The sequence below is a fragment of the Lampris incognitus genome, chromosome 15 (genome assembly GCF_029633865.1).
Source record: "Lampris incognitus isolate fLamInc1 chromosome 15, fLamInc1.hap2, whole genome shotgun sequence".
NCBI lineage: Eukaryota > Metazoa > Chordata > Actinopteri > Lampriformes > Lampridae > Lampris > Lampris incognitus.
The window spans coordinates 27,355,626-27,378,874 of record NC_079225.1 but is presented as its reverse complement, the minus strand read 5'-3'; the positions used below and the strand labels follow the sequence as shown (position 1 = coordinate 27,378,874).

At 44.6% G+C, this 23,249-nt stretch overlaps 1 protein-coding gene across 2 annotated transcripts; it reads left to right on the top strand.

The window, feature by feature from the left end:
* On the top strand, positions 1–21,242 carry tmem200a (transmembrane protein 200A). Of its 2 annotated transcripts, none has more exons than XM_056294491.1 (5): positions 1–648; positions 12,699–12,839; positions 13,819–14,153; positions 15,105–15,268; positions 18,727–21,242. In XM_056294491.1, exons 2-5 carry the CDS (start codon positions 12,706–12,708, stop codon positions 19,876–19,878), a joined length of 1,785 nt encoding a protein of 594 aa, XP_056150466.1. In that variant the 5' UTR covers positions 1–648; positions 12,699–12,705; the 3' UTR covers positions 19,879–21,242. The 2 variants fall into 2 exon arrangements, with proteins under 2 accessions (XP_056150466.1, XP_056150467.1); XM_056294492.1 differs by lacking the exon at positions 1–648 and adding an exon at positions 4,822–4,952.
* Positions 21,243–23,249: the final 2,007 nt, after the last annotated feature.

Genomic DNA, 23,249 nt, shown 5'->3' with positions numbered 1-23,249 from the left:
CCTCTAATTCCCACCAAGACGCGTTTAAGGGTGGATGGACGGTGCGTACGTCCGTATCTTCCGAAGATAGGCGACTTCCGTTGTCTGTGCTGATCACAAACCACTTTTAAACCGCGGGGAGATAAAAAGAAGAAGAAGTGATTGCTTTGTTTTGGTTTTGTTTTTTTAAATCTAAATCCCCGCTGGATGTAAAATCGCGTTGTCCGTTGCGAACACCGTGTTGCGAGGAGTTCAGTGAGGGTCCTTCACAGACGACTCCGTATCGCCGCTTTCTGCGCTCTTTTCCTGAGACGGGAACTTTCACAAGGACAAATCCCCCCCCCCAGAGGATGCAACTGCTCCGATCCTAAATCGACTGATCATAAAACAGGGGAACTAAACTAACAACCGAAACCAATAAGTGGCGTTACAAGTGATGGAAAGTCAACGTGTGGATCTGGATGGCGAGCCGTCGTCTACAGGCGACAGGACGGCGATGTGACCGTAGAAGAGAAGAAGACTGGACTGAATAAAGAGCATTGGATTCATTGTGACAAGTGGACTCGATGCCAGATAGGCTTTTAATTTTTCCCCATAAGTAATGACCTGATTCCCTCTCCACTTGAAGGCCAATGGAAAATTAATAGCTGAAACTTGGCTTTTCTAAAGGTAAGTCGCCTTGCATGTTCAACTTGGCTCATTTTAACCCACTCTGTGGAAATCACCTCCCTCAATATGAGTCCAAGAATATTTCCGCTGCACAGATGTTGAATATCATGAAATGCTTGTGTTGTCTGCTCCGGTCTCCACTATAGCTCTCTATTTTGATAAATATTTCATTGTCTTTTGCTCAATAGTTAATGATGAATAAAGCACCTGTGTGCCATCATCTCACGGCACACGGGCACATTGACTTATGGAATAGTCAGTTTGGTCCAATTGGCCATCTCCGATGCTTCATAGAGGATATCTCCATAAGAATATCGCTTTCCAAATAATCCAACGCAACGTGTCACAACATCAAAAACATGTTAGACCTGAACCATTTCAAGTCTAAGATCAGAAGCCTTCTTCAGCTGATGAAAAATTATGCAACACCAACAACCAACATAACAGAATATCGCCTTGAGAAAATGAAAATCCAAGTGAGGTTTGTAGTGACGTATTGACCTCTTTTGGCCCTTTCGTCCTCGTTTCATTGAGCCAAGGCTGCATATGAAATTCTATGCGTTCAAGGCCTTACATGGCGGGTCTGTATGTATATTGTGAATTGATTCATGGTATTTACGGGTTGATCTCATCCCACCTAATGTAGACTGATGGGCTGTATCAGACTCAATGGGCCAGTCACCCACGAATCAATCCTGACATCAGGATTCACTGGTCCCCCGAGGGTGAAATACTTAGGACCCCTGACCTTAACGGGCCATTAGCATTATAGGTAGCTGGGTTCAGTGGCTGATTATTGCAGCACCGTGAAATAGCCAATATCCTATTAACAATGCTTTAAAGCAGGCTAAAACATGAATAAATAATAAACAGATTGATTTGTTTGTCTCCTGTGGAGTATTCCAGCAACGATAGATTTACTTACTTTAACTCGTAAGTGATGTCAAAAATAGTTTATAAGTAACCAAGGTCAAGAACCCATGTTTGAGAATTGCATGTAATTCCTGTTCACAGTGACCACATTAACATATTAATTGTGCCAAGAGAACAGTTGTGGTCTGCAGGCTATAAAAACAGTGCAGCCCGGGACAGCTTGTGCCGCGGGATGGGAGTGGGTGACTGGCACACACTTGGGACTATGAGACAGACAGAATGAGTCATTTTACCAGAATTAACTGAGGATGTGCTTCAGTACACACACACACACACACACACACACACACACACACACACACACACACACACACACACACACACACACACACGTGTGCCTGGTTCAAAAAGTTGATGATTCAACCCAACCCAAGTAAATTTGGTGGAAATGAAATTACCGCACACGTGGCATCGCAACTGGTACAAGGTGAGAGATGTGAGACAGTGAAAACGCCATAATGCAGCCTCATATATCAAAACGTTATGGAAAACAAAAACAGTAAATCTCACAGTTTATAGCTTTCACCACAAAATGGGGATGCTGAGTGCACTGGGGGAAGATAAGTTAGTGAGTTCTTGGCTTATCTTTCTCAAGAGACTGATGACAAACCCTTGAACAGGACACCAGACCACTGTATAAACACACAGTAGCTCTGTTTTTCAAACATATTCCATTCATCCATTATCCAAACCGCTGATCCTATTCTCAGGGTCGCGGAATGCTGGAGCCTATCCCAGCAGTCATTGGGTGGCAGGCAGGGCAATCATATTCTCACCCTTAAACACACACACACACACACACACACATCACCCTATACTTGTGGGGACCCCTCATTGACTACATTCATTCCCTAGCCCTTAACCCTAACCATCATAACTACATGACTAACCTTAACCTAATCCTTATTCTAACCTTAACACTTACCCTAACCTAATGGAGACATTTGGTCCCCATTAGGGTCGATTACGGTCTGCCTTAATGGAGACATTTGGTCCCCATTAGGGTCGATTATGGTCTACTCTAATGGGGACATTTGGTCCCCATTAGAGTAGACCCCATTAGGATAGAAAAACCTGGTACACACCAGGTTTTTCTATTCTTGGTCCCCATTAGTATAGAAAAACCTGGTACACACACACACACACACACACACACACACACACACACACACACACACACACACACACACGTACATTCTGTCACACACTCTCTTGCCCACACTTGCTAACATATCACCAATCGCACACAGCCTCTCTTTTTCTCCGACCCTCCGTGGTAGTCCATTTCTTGCAGGAGTTTTAGATCTTGTGGACAACCTGTTATAGAACAACAATCTGCTTCATACAGTTGAACTACAAGTGCATTTTTTTCCCTCCGGGCAGACATTGGACCATAGTAAAAATATCTGTCTGGATATTAAGGCCAATGTAGATAAAGTAAGACAAATCTAGCCGAGCCTTAAAAGTAATCAGTACCTTTTTTTTTAAAATCCAGCCTCCATTTCATATTTCAGTCACTTAGCAGAGTCTCATATCAAGAACCAATTACAAGAGTTGGAGCAAACCGAGTATTTGTGAGATCCACAAATACAATACACAGTGCCTCCCCCCCACACAACAGATATTAGTGGCAATAGCTGTTGTGTGGGAGAATAATCATCTTAATTTCATACAAACATATCCAGGTGTCGGTCTGTATGAGACATTTGTTTATCTTGATAAAGTGCGTCGCATGAAAATATAATGACAGGGGAGCGTCCGGGTAGTGTGGCAGTCTATTCCGTTGCCTACCAACACTGGGATCGGGCGTCCCTACAGACACAATTGGCCGTGTTTGTGGGTGGGAAGCCGGATGTGGGTATGTGTCCTGGTCCGTGCACTAGCACCTCCTCTGGTTGGTTGAGGCGCCTGTTCGGGGGGGGGGGGTAGGGGGAACTGGGGGGAATAGCGTGATCCTCCCACGCGCTACATCCCCCCTGATGAAACTCCTCACTCTCAGGTGAAAAGAAGCGGCTGGTGACTCCACATGTATCAGAGGAGGTATGTGGTAGTCTGCAGCCCTTCCTGGATCAGCAGAGGGGGTGGAGCAGCGACCAGGACAGTTTGGGGGAGTGGGGTAATGGGCCAAATACAGTTGGGGAGAAAAAGGGGAAAATATATATATAATGACAGGAGCTCAAGATTGATGTATATGTAGCTATGACATATTTCCCCACTAGGATCACTGAAGGGTCACATTGAAATATGTTGCTTTTAAAATAGGCTGTAAAGAGTAATATAACACATTACCCCGCCCCCCCCCCCCCAAAAAGAAAAAAAAAGATGTATCCTAGTTAGGTGCCCTGATGGACCAGCAGGCTAAAGTGCATCACATGCACACTTGACTTGACATATGAGTTCGAGTGCGGGTCACAGGCTGTCTGTCACACTATCTCACACTTTTACCCCCTTTGCTGTCAAATAAAGCCCGGCGAAGCAGAAATTGTCAAGAACAATCTTTAAAATATGGTATATAGTTTCACGAGAAATATTTTCAAAATTCCAGACTTGACTGTCACAGACACGGTACGAAGATTTGCCCTGAATTACACAGTATCACTGTGCTGTACTACACAGAGGTGGGCAATCATCCAGAAAGGGCCAGTGTCTGTGCAGGTTTTTGTTCCAACCAAGCAGTTACACACCTAATCCCACTAATCAACCAGTAGAGTCTTTGTTGAGGAACTTGATTAGGAGACACAGGCGTGTAACTGCTTGGTTGGACCAAAGACCTGCACCCACACCAGCCCTTTCTGGATAGGATTGCCCACCCCTGACAGTATTTCTCATCAACGACAGGAAATGCAATTTGAAAAGAGCACAACGTTATTGCAAACAGTCAAATTTGAGTGCAAGTGAGCGATAGCTGCATTATTGCTCATGAATGTTGTTTCCCCGAATCTGCTGAACACGACTGCATTTATTCACACTATCATAAAAACACACGCACACACATTTCAGCAGGATTGGAACAGCATTCAAAGGCTTGAAAATGCATCAGTGCGCACATCTCACAGCCTAAAACTGACTTGTGTTGAAATGTTTGGCTGCTATCCTCATGGTGTCTTGCCCGATGACCTTTATGCTGCCAGGAGGGGGTCCCTCTCTCTCTCTAGCTGTCTCCTCCCCCGTTTTTATCGCTTGTCTATCTTTCTGTCCCCTGACCTTCTGCATCTCTTCCTGAATTCAGTTCAGTCAAACAAACGAGAAAACCATCATGGCATGGTTTGAATATTTACTGATATGGTACGGCCTGTACAAGAGCAGACTGGCAAGACAGAAACAGCGTGACATGAGCCGTGCAAGTGATAATGGAAGAGGTGAAAGAAAAGGTGATGCTTGTTTAAACACTCCCTTTATCTCAGGTCAAGTTTACTCATATAGTCCTCAGGAGGAGGGATCTCGTTCGTCTCTGAATTTCCTGTCATCTTGTTCTCTTTTGCCTTTTCACCCATCTATTTCTCATTGTTTTCCTTTCTCCCGACCACACTATTATTCTTTCTGTCCGCTTCCCTCCCTCTCTGTGATTCTGTATCTGCACCAGATGCCTCTCTCTCTCGCTCCATGCGAGTTAGCATCAAATTGGTTGAAGTGATTTATTTGAGGCAAACCTTTCACCGCTCTCCTCAAATCAAAAACAAGGTTTCTCGAGGTTGTTTATGATGGAGCAATCTCCTTTCTCTGCACGCTTCTCTCTCTCCCTCTGTCTCTCTCTCTCTCTCTTCCTCTGTCTCTCTCTCCGTTTCTCTCACCCTTTTTCTCTCTCTCTTGCCCTCTGCTTCTCTCTCTGTTGCCCTCTGTTTCTCTCTCTCTCTCTGTTCTCCCCCTCATGAACTTTGTTGTTCTTTCACTGTTTTACCAATCCCCCTCACACACCCACTCTCTTATTCTACCCGTCAACATCTCACTGCCTTCTTTGCTCTCCTCTCTCCATCTCTCCCTTCCTTCCTCATTTCATCTCACTCTCAAATACTCCCTCTTCTTAGCTACCCCTTCCTTCTTCTCTCCATCTCTCTCCCTTCATGTCGTCCCCAGTCAAGTTTGGAGTTTGACTGATTTACAGAGTTACGCTACAATGCATCAACACGACTTTCACGGGTTATCGCACTAAGGTGGACAAACAACGGAAACACGTCATCACTGGAAAGAAGAAATACTTTTCTTTTTTCTTTTTTTACCAACCCCCTCACTTAACTCTCGCCCTCCTTCCTTATGTTTTCACTGCTTTTCCTCTTCCCCCTCTTGTCAGTCTCTTCCTCTGACTCACCCCGTGCTCTCGGATTACCTTCCATCTCCACACTCGCGTCACCTCACCTCCGTCTGTCTCATTTTCTCTCCTTCTCTCCTTGCCTCGCTCAGTCGTGATCGGCTCTAATTGAAATATGCTTCACAAACGAAATTAGGACAAAAGCATGCACAAGGGGCTTTGTTGGTTGTTTTTTTTTTTTTTTTTTTTTGCAATAAATGAATACAGCAACTGATAGAAAAAAAAGATCCAGTGTTTAACTGTGAAAAACCTTTTTTTCTTCCTTTTTTATGAAAATGAAATCTCCCCGTCATTCTCTCTTGCACCCCCCATAGTAACTGTTCATCACTCTGGCCTCTTTTCTGTTTGTCTATCTCCGTGCAGACAGGAGGGGTATTAATGACATACCTGTCATTCCTGTGAACACTCTGGTGGTTGCCATAGAGACCTGTCACCTAGAAGCAGCGCACGTTGTTGCTATAGGGACAACCACATCATGTGACACCCCCTACAGATTAGATACCTTGCTGGCTGTTATCATGGCTGCAGGATGCAACCCCTATCTGAGGGATTGACTCATGGATGGCACTCATGAAAGGCTGCCCAGGCTATATGTACTGTAGGACAATTTTCGAGGGAATCTCTAATCTGGACGATATGAGACCATAATCATGCAGCATTTGAAAGAAAAACAAATTCTGTGGAGATTTTTCCAATATATAAATGTCTCTGCTAACAAAATTAAATGTCTCCCTTAAAATGATGCTGCTGTATATTGGCAATAAGCGGTGGTGCTCAATTATGTGCCACGGAGAGCCATGTGTAGGTATGCAGGTTTTCTTTCCAACCCTAAAACTACACCAGCTGGTTTCACTAATTAACACACCTTCAACCAGACAGTGGAGGACTAATTAGTGAAATCAGCTGGTGTTGTTTTAGGAAAGTAGCAAAGATAACCTGCGAGCACATGTCTTGATGCATACTCAATAATCCAGGTAAGGAAATCCCAGAAAGTTGAATCAGTTCCTCTGGACACAACGTTTAGTGAGCGAAACGTTTCATCATGGTGGCCCAGTGGTTAGCACTGTTGCCTCACGATAAGAAGGGTTCTGGGTTCGAATCCCAGGCTGTCCCAGTACCTTTCTGTGTGGAGTTTGCATGTTCTCCTTATGTCTGCATGAGTTTCCTCCGGGTGCTCGGGTTTCCTCCCAACATCAGAAAGACATGCATGTTAAGAGTTAATACACCTGTCTGTGCCCCTGAGCAAGGCAATGGGAAAAAAGAATTGGCGTTGGTCCCCAGGTGCTGCAGCTGCCCACTGCTCCTAGCATAGGATGGGTTAAATGCACAAAACTAATTTTGTTGTATGTATGGAAGGCAAGGCAAGTTTACAATGACAAATAATAAAGTGTCTTCTAAGCAATTTGCATATGAAACCAGTCACTTGTTTCGGTTGTGATGCAACTGTGCCAGTTTCGGTTGTTACGCAACCGTGCTGTTTATAAGGGTGGGGATACCTGCAGTCAGCTGAGACTGAAGAAGTCACTTAGATGCGTTATGAAGCATTTCTCTCACTAAACGTTGTGTCCAGATGAACTTATTAAATTTTCTGGGCCGCACACACATGGCTCTATGGTACGTGATTGAGTACCACTGCCTTAAAGGGATACCAAATGGGATGTAAATGTACTATGCATGGGCTTGTGGCTTGTATTAATATGAGTCCATAAGAAAAGTATCCAACATGTTTGACCATTTATGAGAAAGTTTTTTGCACCGCTGTCCCAATGTCACCAGGAGCCTGCCATGTTGTCTCCTAGAAGAGCGATGCCATCACATCGGCTCAATGCTGACAAACTCCATCAGTGTCACTATCCAGTACAAAAGGGCCAAAATGCTTAAAGGTACTATCAGTAAAAAAAAAGAGAAAAGAAGTCTCTAGAATCAGAATCATGTTTATTGGCCATGTAGGTTTGCACAAACATGGAATCTGACTCCGGTTTCGTGGCTTTCTCAGTGTACTTAACATAGAATAACAACACTACAACACAACAATATTCGGATATATACACAAGGATTGACTATACACATGTGAAATAAGAGGTGATAAGGTGCAGAGACTATATCAGAGATGCTGAAAATAGATGTGAGCAGGTTACTGAGGTAGATGGTCTAGTGACCACAATTGGTTATGGTGGTCAGCAAATGCTACTAGCATGTCACGATTTTGCAAGCTAAGCAGAGGCCGCACAGAAATGTCAGGTGAAGAGGTAATCATCTTGTAAAACACTGTAAAATATTTATAACTTCTCACACATGGCTATTTAATGATAACACTGCTTACAGGAGCATGGCGAGGTTGACATTGGTTTTCAGGCTTATATGGTTCCAAGGTTTTCACCCCTTCTCAAAAGCGATACGTATATTAATTCTGCTTTAAGAGCAGCGTTTCTCATGACATTTCTTTCTAGATGACGAGGTTCGAGATAGGTTCAGTGGTGGCATTCATGAAATTGTTCATGGCGAGGAAATTCCTGATTTTTAGAGAAGGATATCTTAGTTGTATGAGCTTTATTTTCATTCATTCATTTGCACTGTTGTTATATCATGTCCTCCTAGCTTTACTTTTACCATGTGTGAGCTTTTCCTTTCACATGGCTATGTATTCAGCAGGTTGAAGCAATTTATCCTAACTTGACACAAGGCACTTAACAAGGAACAAATCACTAATCCAGACAGTGAGACATATGTTTTGTTATGTGCAAGAACAGGTAAGATTCGGGGCGTCCGGGTAGCATGGCGGTCTATTCTGTTGCCTACCAACACAGGGATCGCCAGGTCGAATCCCTGTGTTACCTCCGGCTTGGCTGGGCAACCCTACAAACACAATTGGCCGTGTCTGCGGGTGGGAAGCCGGATGTGAATATGTGTCCTGGTCGCTGCACTAGTGCCTCCTCTGGTCAGTCGGGGTGCCTGTTTGGGGGGGGGGACTGGGGGGAATAGCGCGACCATCCCCCGCAGTACGCCCCCCTGGCGAAACTCCTCACTGTCAGGTGAAAAGCGGCTGGTGACTCCACGTATCGGAGGAGGCATGTGGTAGTCTGCAGCTCTTCCGGATCAGCAGAGGGGGTGGAGCAGCGACCGGGACGGCTCGGAAGAGTGGGGTAATTGGCTGAGTACAATTGGGAGAAAAATAGGGGGGGGGAATGTAAGAGTCACATTAGCGTGACTGGCACAGACCCAACTCGTGTGTACTTTTGAGTCACTCTTTAGTCAGCGAGCATGGTAGGTGAATACTAAAACACCTTTTTAAAGTGCTCATTTGACAGAGAAAGCCGAAAGCTCTCAGCGAGTGTGTCTGATACTGTGGCCTTTGTTTTGTTTGTATCTGTCTGTTATCGAACTCCAGCCTTTTTTGGAAGACATGTATCTCCCTTGTGTTGTTCTTCCTTTCCCTTGTTAGCACGATTAAGATAGCACTTCGCTCTTCTATTTTTTATTCTAGCATCTCTCTCTCGCCGTCTCTTTTTATCTTCTTTGCTCCTTCTCTTTGTGCTCTCTTGAAGCCGGGATTCAAGTCGTTTGTGAGACAAAGACTTGTCTCTTTTTGTGTAGCCTCGTAGTTGCCAGCTATACCTAGGCGTCACATTTCACCGCCACGGATTGACGGAAGTCTGCAAAATGAGCCTCTCTCACCTTTACCATCTTCGTCATCACTTATTTCCTCTCTTTTCATCTCTTAGTCTCCCCCTTTCCTCCGCTCTGTGCCTCCTCTCCTCCTCCATCCCTCTCTCCCCTCTTGTCCGTAAATGACAGGACAGGGCGCCACATCGCTCCCTCTCCTCTTGTAACATGCATGTAACATGTAGGCTCCAGTTTCCACTGGCTGAGGGGCAGAGGGAGAAGAGGAGAGTGAAAGAGTGAGAGGGGGAGGACATGACAGAACAAAAGAGGAGGAGAAAAGCCAGAGAGGGCAGGCCGTGGTCGCACTCGCCACTGTGTCATCCAACATCTGCGGTGGCACGTTTTTCCAAGCACAGTAGAACAGTAAGAGGAACGTTGACTACCAAAGCACAGCGGTCTCGTGCCACTCGCAGTTTGTGTTCAAGCACACATCGCACCTCCTCGGATGCTCCATGGAAAACAGACCTTATCGTCGTGACATTCCAAAAGCGAGCAAGGGAAGGAAGGAGATGGAGATAAATGAGATTTCAAAGAAATGAAAGCAAGCGAAGAGAGAATTAGGGGTTCAATTAAAAATAGATCAGAGAGGACTGGAGGTGGGCAGAGAGAGAGAGAGAGAGAGAGAGAGAGAGAGAGAGAGAGAGAGAGAGAGAGAGAGAGAGAGAGAGAGAGAGAGAGAGAGAGAGAGAGAGAGGATGTCAGGCTAAGAGGGGGAGAGAGATAAGAAATCAAAGGAGAAGAGAAAAGTTGTTTTGAACAGAGAGACAAAGGAAGAGATGTGCAGAGAGACAGCCGGAAGAGGGACAGATTTATAGATTGTGTGCTTTAGTTAGGGAAAGAGAGAGAGACAGAGTGGGAGATAGAGATAGAGAGATAGAGAAATAAAGTGACATGCAGCCAAAAGGTCAGGGGTTTACTCATGTTCCCATGCTAAATCTGTTTTATCCTCTTACACACAGAGACAAACACACAAATACTAAATAATAAATAAATAATAATGAAAAATGCATGCAAAACCCCTGAAAACAAAAAAGATAAAGACCCTCTTAGATATATGAATAAAACACACACACACACAGAAAGCTCACATGATCATAACAAAATGCAAAGAGCCACATGAAGACACACACTGATGCAAAAACAAATGAAGTCATACTGATGCAAAAACACAATTCACTGTGATACAAGTATGCAGTGCACAGACACTCAGACAGACAGACGGACAGACAGGCAGATGGACAGACAGACAGTCAGACGGATGGACAGACAGTCAGACGGATGGACAGACAGATGGTCAGACGGACAGACAGACAGTCAGACAGACAGACAGGCAGATGGACAGACAGACAGTCAGATGGACAGACGGACAGACAGACAGATGGACAGACAGGCAGATGGACAGATAGACAGTCGGACAGACAGACAGACAGGCAGGCAGATGGACAGACAGACAGACAGACAGACAGACTTGGTGGGTGTTTAAGTCAGTACGTGATGTTCAGTCCTCTTTTTCTCCGTCTCTCCTTTCCATCTCTCCCTCTCTCTCTTTTAAACGCCACGTCTTGGGAATGCTGTACCTCTTTGTCTCTACGGCCCTTTTTTCTCTCTAGCAGAAATGTGCGCACACACACACACACACACACACACACACACACACACACACACACACACACACACAAACACACACACACACACACACACACACCTCTGCCTCTCCCTGCCAACTGTTGCCGTGGAGGTTGACAGCCAACAAGAGAAAATCATCAGTCAAAATAAAATGTCAGATCGCAGAACGTTTCTCTGCGAGTGTGTGTGTACTTGTGTTTCACTATATGCTCTTTGGTGAAGCCTTTTTCCTTGACTTTTCCTAAAAATGTCACAAGTTTGCACACAAAAAAATAAATAAATAGAGATTTGTTGCCCGTAGCTATCCAAAAACTCTGCTGCTGCTGTCAGTAAGCTCTCTCACCTATGTGAAACATCAGCTCGGGGGGAGCACTAGAGTAGTAGTAATCCGTGGGATTGGACAAAGACTGCATGGCTGTTAGATGGACCAGTCACCCAGATGCCCCTCTCTCTGAAGCAACGCTTGTTCTGAGCACAACGTTTCCTCCCTTAAGGCTGGAGCATCACACACACACACATACAGCAATGTTATTAAATATAACTGAACTTTTGCTGCCTGTGTGTGTGTGTGTGTGTGTGTGTGTGTGTGTGTGTGTGTGTGTGTGTGCGCAGAACTATAAGCACTTTCCCTGTGACTGGTTGTTAGTTACATCCCTTCTGTTTGTGTGTGTGTGTGCCAGACACCCAGTAAGCTGGCAGGGTAGCGCTCCAGGTCACCTGTTGTTGGTGACCTCGCTGAGCTGCAGAGATGCTCCATATACAAACAATGAAAACTCTACATACTCTTTCAATGTTCTGTTTACTATTCATCTGGACGGTTTGATTTAAAAGCTTTTAAAATGTGTATGTTTGTGGCCAAAGGGTCTGTGCCATTTTTAGGCTTCCTGGAAGAACCCTCAGGCCTGATACGCACGCAAACGCAAACAGACGCACACACGCTAGCGCTGATGCACACTAGTCGTCACAGTCCGTTTCCGGTGTGGGAAGATGGCGGTGCAAACGTACGTTTGTGGCGGCCTCACCCAGTACCATCCAACAAGTGTCTTTGTCCACGTCTGCATCTAAGTTTGTGTCTTCATTTGATGGCTGAGACAGCTGGTGCTGCCGCTGGATCGGCTGGGGGAGCCTGGTCTGCTGCATCCCGTGGGCCCAGGGACCACGGCCCTGCCTGGAGCTGCGCCCAAAGAGGAAACACTGAGGGTGGTCTGACAGGATGCGAAAGCGGGGCAGGCTAAGCTAACTGCCAGCCCATGCAGACCGGCAGTTCCGACAGTCATCCTGGCTGGCGTTCGCTCTCTTGGAGAGTGAAAATGTTTTTGGATATGTTGGTTATATGTGTTTTGTAGTTTTTTGTTTTTTTTGTATTGTGTTCTTATAGTCTGGATATGTGTTTTTGTCATTGTGTTGCACTGCTGTGAGCTGGGGGAAACGATATTTCATGCACTTGCGTACATGAAATTAAATGACAAATAAACGTCCCTGATTCCTGAACATCACCAATATGTGTGTGTGTATTCTGCAGGTTAAGTATGACCGCGGCTGCAGGTGTGCTTACAGGTTTGGCAAAGCTCAAACGGCAAGATTCAGCACGGTCTCAGCATCGCGCCGCACAACAAGCCGCTTCCCCGGGCCTTGGAAATGCTGCTCCTGAAGCTGCCCCCAGGTGCTCTCCTTTTGCCTCCTTTGTACTGCTAATCCGTTTGTATTGCTGATCCGTTTGTACTTGAGTATTTTAATCACCATCCAACAAAGAAGACGAACAGTTTGTTACGGTGCATGTGGAAGTTTGAAAATGAAACTAGCTCACATTGCCGGCACAGGTGAAATTTCCTCTTCCACGCGGACACTTTTATTCAGGGAAGGCATTCAGATTACACAATGAACTGTACATTTTATGTAATGATGTTTCAACGGGTCTTTCGTTACATCTTGAAAAAAAAACCTGCTCTGGATTGAAATGCGAATCTCAAAGTTACCATCCTGAAGATTTCACATGCAAACAAACATCCTTTTTGATACTCTCCATCCATCTAAGAAAGCAGCTAATCCACAAATATCCAGATCATGATTGCTTTTGCAGCTGCTCATCACAATGGTTGCTAATGGCAACGGCTACTGTCATATGGGCCCTCCCCAGAATGGGACATGGACATGTCGTTTTGAGTCTTTACTGTAGCAGCAAAATGTGGAAGAGAAAGGCAGATGAACGTTTGAGGTGATCAACTGAGCTTGCAGAAGACCTTAATTGACATAAATAAGAACATCCATCGCTGAAATTAAGATTTAACTGTGTTTTGTGTTCCTTGGTGGGGAAGGTGCGGAACATGCTGCAGCACTGCAGACACCGTGGTCTCTGTGTTTCATTTCAAATAGATATCTAGGATTTAGAGGGTTCAAACACTAATGCAATTACCAGTATCACCCTGTGTCAGTAAACGAAACAACAAAAAGTGGCAATCTTCAGAAATTGTTGCTTTAAATAATTTTGGATGTTCAATAATCTACCAATTAAACAGTTGTAAGTATAGTTCTGCCTTCTTCTCCCTTTGTTTCGTTCTTATCAGTGGAGGAAATTTATTTCAGAATTAAATAAGATACCTAAAAGTGAAGGATGCTAAATTGTTCTTTCAATTTTTATGTAGAAAGAGGAAGCGCCGCTCTGACGTGGTGGTGGTGCGGGGCCGGCTCCGGCTCTATTCTGCCTCGGGCTTCTTCCTCCTGCTGGGACTGGTCATCCTTGCCATGGGCATCGGGATGGCTACGCTGGGTTACTGGCCACAAAGAGAGGCCTCGTCGTTACCCAAAACACCTACAGGAGTTGGAGGGGGGTCCCAAAGGATCACTGCTGGGGGAACCAAACTGGCTGCCATAGGAGCCAAAAGTCCCACGTCAGGTGAAACTGATGGAGTCAAAACGGCTGTCACCGAGGGAGGTGCAGAGGTGGACGCCGACACCGGTGCTGTCAGCAATGTGCAAGGTAAATTAACATAATAAGGTATTTCCTGTCAGGGCTGGGTAAGATGCAAGTCATTTTCTGTACACTTTACAGTAAATGGGTAATGAGAAGCTGTAAATAGTGATTAATAAATGCTAAGTAACAGGGCATTTAGGAGCACTTACTAGGATTTGCCTGAACCATTAGCATTTACGACTTTGTGAACTTGAAACTTGAAATGTCAGGTCTAAAGTAATTTCATTTTGTTTTAGAAAAAAATGGTATAATGCTCTTATTAACAGCTGTTGATGATACGATAGGTATTAATATTTTGCACCATCTGCTAATGTTAACTGCTGTGTTTTAAGAGTTAACAAGTGTCCTATTACTCATTGATTAAACTCTATGTACGACTACAGCGTGGCCTTTAAATGCATTTTATAGCTTATTTCAATGCACAAGAGGACTAGAATCAGAGTTTGAATCAAGTTTCAGAGGAAATCATATTTTACATTGCAAAATCTTGAAATCCTTCATGAATATCTGCAAGTGATGTGTAACTATTTCACTTCCAATCTTTTTAGTGAGGCTGCTTCACAATGCAGCTTAAACACTTCTGTATCATCGGTTTAAACTCCAAATGTTAGACTACTACATCAGGAGATTCTGCTAATACATTTATCTACAGTCTTCTCCTTTTCAGGAGTAGACAACACTGTACTGGCCCTGAAAGTATGCTCTGTGACCTTTGCTAAGTAACTGATGATTTTATGCCAAGTGAGGCTGAAGCATGTTGGGCATCTCACTATGGTGACTTATGGAAGGCTTTGTTATATACTGGCTGCCAACATGTCTTAGTTCTGGAAAGGGACCATTGTACAGTCTGGACAATGTCACTCTGTAGTCTTGACGGCTGGTTTCTGCTCCTTCTCTAATGATGCAGCTCCTTTGCTTTGCCATGTAGATTGTCTTCTCTCTCTTTTGTGCTCCTAGGAAAGTCCTCCGTGCAGACAGGGGGCGCTCTGTCACGTTTCCTGGAACAGCATCGTCATTCGGAGAGGATGAAGATGCTAGGGCCGTTCACCATGGGCATTGGGATCTTCATTTTTATCTGCGCCAATGCCATACTTCATGAAAACAGAGACCGAGAGACAAAGGTATGAGATGGACACACACACACACACACACACACACACACACACACACACACACACACACTGAAAGGCAGACAGTGAGAGTGGCACACATATACATCCACAAGGTGAATAGTTTAAATATCAAAGTCACGACATATTGCCCTCATCTGCCCAATATCACCTACATTCCTGCATACCGCAGGAAAGCAAACACCAACAGATGGAGGTGGAAAGCGTGGATTCAAAACGAGAGACATATGTTAACACATCTGGAAAGGCACTTTTTCTTGTCTAATCTACAATATGAACATAAATACCATACTGATATATTGCCTTACGAATACATCTGCTTGAGTGAGGGAGCATCGCCTCCAGATCAGTTTATCCAAAACAGAGCAACTGGTGATTCCTGCCAACTGCTCCATCGCGCTCCTCCATCTCTAGTCACATATCTGTCAGTCTTGGTACACAGATACATCCTCTAGTTCTGCAAGGAATCTTGAGGTGTTGATTAACAATAGATTATCATCATTGTCTGACCACATTACTGCTGTCTCCCATTCCTTCTGCTTTTCTTTGTATCCGTAACATCTGTAAAATCCAGTCATACCTATCAGAACATGCTACTCGGCTCCTGGTCCAGGCTCCAGTTCTCTTAGACTGCTGCAATGCACTTCTCGTTGGTCTCCAAGCCCGAGTAATCCAACTGCTACTCCATATTAACATGTACACTCCTGCTCGCCCTCTTCGTTATATCTCTGGCGGGCTACTATCTGTCCCGAAAGTGTCCATCAAAGTGACAAGCTCTACGTCCAGACTTTTCTCTCACCCAGCCACAAACTGGTGAAATGAACCCCTGGTCTCCATCAGAACTACTGACTCGCTCACTTCCTACAAGAAAGGCCTGAAATATTTACTCTTCAAGGCCTCCCCCAATCCTTGAAGTGGTGTGTGTGGTGATACTTTGACATGAATTTGGATGGGCGCTGGCTGTTAGTGTTACTATTGTGCCTGTACTTACTTTAACACTATTGCTGTTGAGCTCTTTTCCTACTTGCACTTTATAGCATCATTTTCCTGTTTTCTGACCTGTGGCAGTTTACATGTACTTTGACTCACCTGTTCCCCGCCTCTTGATGCTCTAAGGCACACATAAACTAAATGCACTTGACTTGATGTGCGCCCTTTGTTATGATAACTGTGTAGCGCTCTGTAATGCCAGCTGATAACATTCGAATTTATCTGCTAATTGCTGGCTCTCTTGTAAGTCGCTTTGGATCAAAGTGTCTAATAAATGAGTAAATGTAAATACACATCTCGTGCAAACAGACAAAAACACAACCATGTCACACAAGACACACACCTCTGTCCGCCCAGTTAACAGTAACATTACATATTACGTTGATGAGATCATGTTTGAGGGGAAATTATGTGCAATTCAGAGAATGGCCATGATAACAGTATCTGGCTGGTGCACAGAGATAGTTCAGTGGGTGGTCCCATATCCCATGTTTAAATATTGCCAGGGCTTTCTTTCCTGTGTCTCCCAGGCTCTGTCTCCCTACTTTCCCACAGCGTAGAGAAATGTAATGCCACAGTAGAGGTGATGTATCCAATATCACCCTGCTGGTGTTGTTCCTACAACATAATGTTATTCCAGGGCCATCTTTGCAACTGACCCATCATGTTGTTGTGCTGTCGTGCCTTTACAGCTTGGAGAAAAAGGCGGTTGTGGGATTAGATTGTGGGTTAGCTAACGGTTAGGTTATGGTTAGCTATCGGTTAAGGTTAGGGTAAGGTAAGTGTTAGGTTATGGTTAAGGTTAAGGTAAGGTAAGTGTTAGGTTAAGGTTAGGTTGAGGTTCTGTTAGGTTAGCTTTGGTATTTTTCCAGCCTTTTTCCCCATGTCGCACAGGGACGACATCACACAAAGGGATTGGTCTGTTGTAATGACAGTCCTGGAGCAACTTTAATTATGATGTCGTGGGAACAGCACCAACAGGGTGATATCAGATCGTGCCACAAGAAGTTAGCTGACTATTCACCCATGAAAGAAAACTAATATATAGAGAATATTCAGATTTCTGTCCTCTTTCATCCCTCTTTGGGCAATCCATATGGACATGAACTACATCATCTATATATGACCACCATGAAAATCCTATTACTCTTCCACCATCCTCTCTCCTCTTCCCACCTTGTCTCAAGTTTCCTGTCATCTCACTTCTCTTCTGCTTCTTTCTCACTCTCCTTCCCCTTGTCTCCCCATCTTCTGCCCTTTCCACTTCTCCCTTTTCTCTTCTCTTTCACATGTGTAGTCAGTCTTATTTTCTTTGGGAATTCCAAGTCATGTACGGGTAAAAATCACTGCCTTGACTGTAATTCTTTCTTTTTATTAAAAAGGCAGCAGCAACATGCACTGTGTCCAAAATGTCTAGCTGTGGTTAACTGTCACTATCAGCAAATAGAATTTATGTGCACAACCCCAAAAACACCCAGCACAGCCAAATTCCTCTCATACCGATTTTTTGATCAGATCATCAGAGTTTCTGGGAACTTGTGAACAACTATTACCAGTCAGGGGTGCTGCTGAGGGGGGAAGAGGGAGTACTTTCATGAGGGCCAACAAACAAAGGAGGATAGGCATCTGGATAGTTTGCCAAATTAGATGTTTTAGGCTGGAGAATTCCTTGAAGACCAACCCCTGCTACCGGCTGTTCCCAGTGCTACGTTCTCTATATTTATACCAGTTGTTGATGTTGTGGTAAATTCTAAGCTGCATGACTGATATGAAACGCCACTTTTCCTCTATCATGATAAGTTGCCTCACTAAAAAAGAGGCTGTGTGATTCTCTGAAAAGTCCTAGTGCGGTGTGGCCAAAAAAAAAAAAAACTATAAAAAAACACACTTTCAAAACAACAATCACTCTGTGCCTGGCTTGTGGCCACTATCATTTTACTGGCAGTTTAAAAAAAAAAAGGTGCGATACTGCAAACACAGCTAAAAATTAAATAATAAATAGACACATTTGTTGTTATGATTATTATTATCATTATAATAGAGGATTGTCATCTATGTAATTGACCACACAGGTCAACTTTGCAAGTCTCTGAAAAAACAACTCGTAAGAGCACGCTCATTTGCCCCTACTGGTCAAAAAAGGAAGTGGTTGTTCCAGAGACATTCTCTCGGAAACCATGTGATCAGAAGAAGCTAAACAATCGTCAAGACGATGAGAGCGCTCAGTAAGAACTATCTAACCTTAATCACTACCTTTACTTGTCATTGCTACTGCTACTCATCCGCCATGACAGCTTACAAGGGGAAAAGGCCACCTTTTTGACAGCCTAGTCAATGAGCATTGTGGGTAATTTTTTTGCACACGTAATTATCCGCCATTTTTTATCGTTCCATACAATTGGTCTATTTCGTCGTTTCAGAGATTGATCGGGGGTAATATTGTTTTTCCTCTCCTCTAGGTAATCCATATGAGAGACATGTACTCCACAGTCATTGATATCCATCGCCTTCGACAGAGAGAGCGTAAACAGTACCACCACAATGGCTCCTTCTGTAGTGGCTCCTTCTCTGGAGAGCCTGGGGAGCTTCGAACCGTCAGTGCAGAGAACTCCGGTGTGCCAAGGCTGGCTGGTAACACTCTCCTTGCCTTCTCTTCTCGTGTGGGTGGTTCTGTGGGAGGAGTGGGGTCAACAGAGGAGGAGGAGGAGGGGCTCTTGGGAGAAGGTGAGTTTCAGAGACATGGGGAGCAGATTCGGGTGGATTGCATGCTGGGAGGACTCCTGGCACCGCTTTATAAAGATCGGCCTTTCTGCAGTCCCAGGATGGGGGTGGCTCATGTGGATGCTGTCCGCCACCAGTGGTCCATGGAGAGAGAGAAGGGAGGACACCACGCACGCTCCATTGTGTCCTCCTCTCTCTCTGCCTTTACCCTACCTGTGATTAAACTGAATAATTGTGTTATCGATGAGCCAGAGATGGAAGCAATCACAGAGGAAGAGAGAGGAGGAGAGAGAAGAGGGGGGGGGGGACAAATTGAAAGACCACAACCTCTTGGCTCCATGGAATCGTTGACCATCCCTGTAGCAGTTGTTTCCAAAGCATCCAAACCACCCACCTTGCACCGCAGCAACTCTGCCTGCTCTTCCTCTCCAGGCTCCCCTCTCTCCTCTTCCTCACTCTCCCCAGCTCCATCCTCCACCTCGGGCTGTTGGCTCTCCCCTGGAGTGGCAAGGGTCGACTTTGGCTCCAACTCCTCTTTGCACGTGTTCAGTAGCCACTCGAAATCTCTGGACCTGGAGCGTGGACCGAGCATGCTGATTGTGCGCCCGGAGCAACGGAAGCACCCAAGCTGGCCCCGTCTCGACCGCAGCAACAGCAGCCGAAACAACAGCATCAACCGTGGTAGCAGCAAAGGCTACGTAAGACTAGAAGACAGGGAGGAGCAAGGGGAGAGGCTGCTAGGCATGTCACCCGCTGCGATGGCAAGGCGAGACTACAGTAAGCGAGAGAAGCTGCTGATGATATCAAGGTCACACAACAACCTGAGCTTTGAGCACGATGAGTTCAACAACAGCATGCTAAAGAGGGGGAGCTCAGAAACTCGCTTCTAGAGCAGCTGACAGTTCTGGATACAGCTCCGAACACACAGTAGCTCTGAGCGCAACAGAGATTTAAGCTGGAGGCGTTTGAACATTTTTGTTGTGCCAAGAGGAGAGAATCCTTGGAGTGACATAGTGAGTAGGGGGAAATGGCCACCAACCCAGCCTGTGTTGGCAAGTATATCCGCCCGGCTGAAATTTCCTTCACTAAGACACTGGATCTTGCTACCAGCTCCAGTATCTGACCCTTGCACTCTGATACTTCTATAGAAGTATCCCATTACATCATTATATAATACAAAGAAGGTTCTAATGCTCAAACATGGATCTGGGAAAAGTTTTAAAAAGGCCCTTCAAAATGGTCCTTTAAAAAGTTTTAAAACGATTCCAGATGGTGTTCCAATAGTGCTGTGATAAGTTTTTCTTTCTTTTTCCAACAGCTGCCAATGATATCTGTAAGCCTCATGGCAGCTGGAGCTCTGATCAGGTTGAGTTTAATTACTGCACTTGGAAGAGCGGAAGTTGAACTTTTATTGTCAAGATACCTGTACCGCTTACATGCGGTGGTAATAGTCGGTTCTGATATGACTTCATCGACACTATCTCGACTTTCGAGTTTGATGGCTGAGGAGGGTGGGAAGCCCTAGGACAAATGACTGCGTACATATGATCCTGATATCTGCTAGTCTAGATGATTACAAAGACGGGTGTAGTTTTTTGTTTTCTAAAACTTTTTACGAGCAGAGCGGCTCATCTGAGGCCAAATTCTAAAGGCCAAGGTGGACTTGATTCTGAATACACTTTTATAAATAAATATTGTTCCTCATGTGGTACTTTATATAGACTAGACATTTTTAACAGAGTTGAAACAATATGCGTTAAATAACTGTCTGCTGAAGAAGTAAGTCATGAGATTCAGTAATTTTAAATGGGTTTTGGAATGGGCATCAATTCATTCTGGCACATACAGATGACTGATCCAATAAGGCCCTTTTCACAACGCACCCTAGCACATTTTTATTCCTTGGCTAAATGGTCTTTTAGAGCAGAGGTGACTGGAGTTACACAGTGGCATGGTCTAATGCTGGGTTAATTCTCTCCTGAGCCCTGGATTTAATGACAGCATTTAGCAGTAAATCCAGAACCTTGCCCTTGAAGTAGTATACAAAGTGGCTAAATTAGAAAAGGGCCAGCTCTTCTTTGCTAAGGATGTGCAGTGTGAAACGTGTCTTCTGGGGTTGTAAACCGATTCAAGTGAGTCACACGACAGCCCGTTGAAGAGAGGGAGAGGCGTCTCAGACACAACTTTCCAAAGACCAAAGGGTATAATTACAATTGCTTGTGTGTGTGTGTGTGTGTGTGTGTGTGTGTGTGTGTGTGTGTGTGCGCGCATGTGAGAGTGTCTGTGTGAGAGTCTCAGGTAGTAATAGATGTAAAGGTTGCACAGATGGAGCAAAATACTTACAAAGCCAGATCTATCAGATGTTCATTACATGCAGTTGTGAAATGTAGGAGTCATGTCAAGTTGCAGTCCCTCGAAACACCAAACGGTCTCCTCTAGACCAGAGCCATAACTAATGAGTGGTCAGGGTCATGTTGGATGCAAGTATTTAACAGTGCCCTCCATAACAGTAGCACTGATATACCCAAATCATAAGACTAAGTATGACCTTACTACGGTATTTGAGAATATTTAGTGTTAATTAACCAATAGCTAAGTACTAGGCTGAGAATTACAAAGATGGATTGGGTTGAAAAGGGGCATCCAGGTGGTGTGGCGGTCTATTCCATTGCCTACCAACACGGGGACCGCCGGTTCGAATCTCCGTGTTACCTCCAGCTTGGTTGGGCATCCCTACGGACAGAATTGGCCGTGTCTGCGGATGGGAAGCCAGATGTGGGTATGTGTCCTGGTCGCTGCACTAGCGCCTCCTTTGGTCAGTTGGGGCACCTGTTCGGGCGGGGGGGGACTGGGGCGAATAGCATGATCCTCCCACGGGCTATGTCCCCCTGGCGAAGTGGCTGGCGAAGTGGCTGGCGACTCCACATGTATCGAAGGAGGCATGTGGTAGTCTGCAGCCCTCCCTGGATCAGCTGAGGGGGTGGCGCAGCGATCGGGGTGGCTCGGAAGAGTGGGGTAATTGGCCAAGTACAATCTAAGAAAAAAAAGGAGCAAAAATTCTACAAAAAAAAAAAGATTGGGTTGAAGAAATCAGCAGCATATGGGTAAGACCACAAGACTTACAATAGAGACAGAAAGCTCAATTTGTGCACACATTTTAAATTTTTTTTTTAACCCAATGTTGGTCCTGTGAGTGTTCCATTTCTATGATATGATGTGGCTGCTTCCTTGTCTTACTGGTTTTACATAAAATCCTCCTCTACAGTGAACAGTGTGAACCCAACAATCTCAGAGTAGTGCAATGCAAAATAATGAAAAGTTTACCTTGTTTTTATTCTTTGCTTTACTGATCAAATCTATAAAGACGATTTTTTTTCAGATTAATTAATTGTTTGGATGCACTGGCAGATAACGTATTTGGTTCCAACGATTTCCACTATTTTTCATGACCGTAATGAGTCATAGTATCTCCACACAATAGAACATTCTCAAACCAGTGAAACCCTGTACCCATGGAGTAGGCCTACTTAAACTGCTCAAAATATGTTCACATCAGTTTGGTACAGGAGAAAAGATTCTCCAGGTTAGACTGTTATTTGTTGTTTGGGTTTTTTTTTGTGTGTCAGAGGCAGTATCAGTGACCTACCGCTTCGCACACACACAAATAACAAATCAGTGTGCAAACATATTGATAATATTGCTTTACATTAAGAAATCCAGAGTTGTAACAAGGCTGCAGATGTGTTGTTCAGGTCTGCACTCTGCCAAATGGCAATGTGGTTTTCCAGTTATTGAAGTGATTTCTTGCATTCCATTTTTTCTAGTTTTTTTTTTTAAGTAAACTGATATTTTACCGTTTGGACCAGCCAAATGTGAAATCTATGCTACGCTAAAGATCACAAGGTTAGGTCAAATCCTTCACAGCGATAGCAAAATCACTCCAACGCCTGCTGTGTGGAAGCGTGGCGTTGTAAACGTGTTTCAGTTATTGCACTGAAAAAGCATTGGAAGGCTCCACCTGATGTGTCTTCCCAGATGAGACGTGTTTGAAAAAAGCATCTATTTGCATTTTCCTGTCTTAACAACTGGTCCGTTGATCTGTGCCAGCCAATATTATGTCTCTCCACGGATGGTCAGCATCGCTGCACAAGACTTTATCTCCTGTTCTTTTGGTTAGTTCACTACCTTAAAAACACTGTTACTTTAGAAAAAAAAACACCTGAAAATGAATTTTAGGACAGCATGTTGTGTTACTTTCACT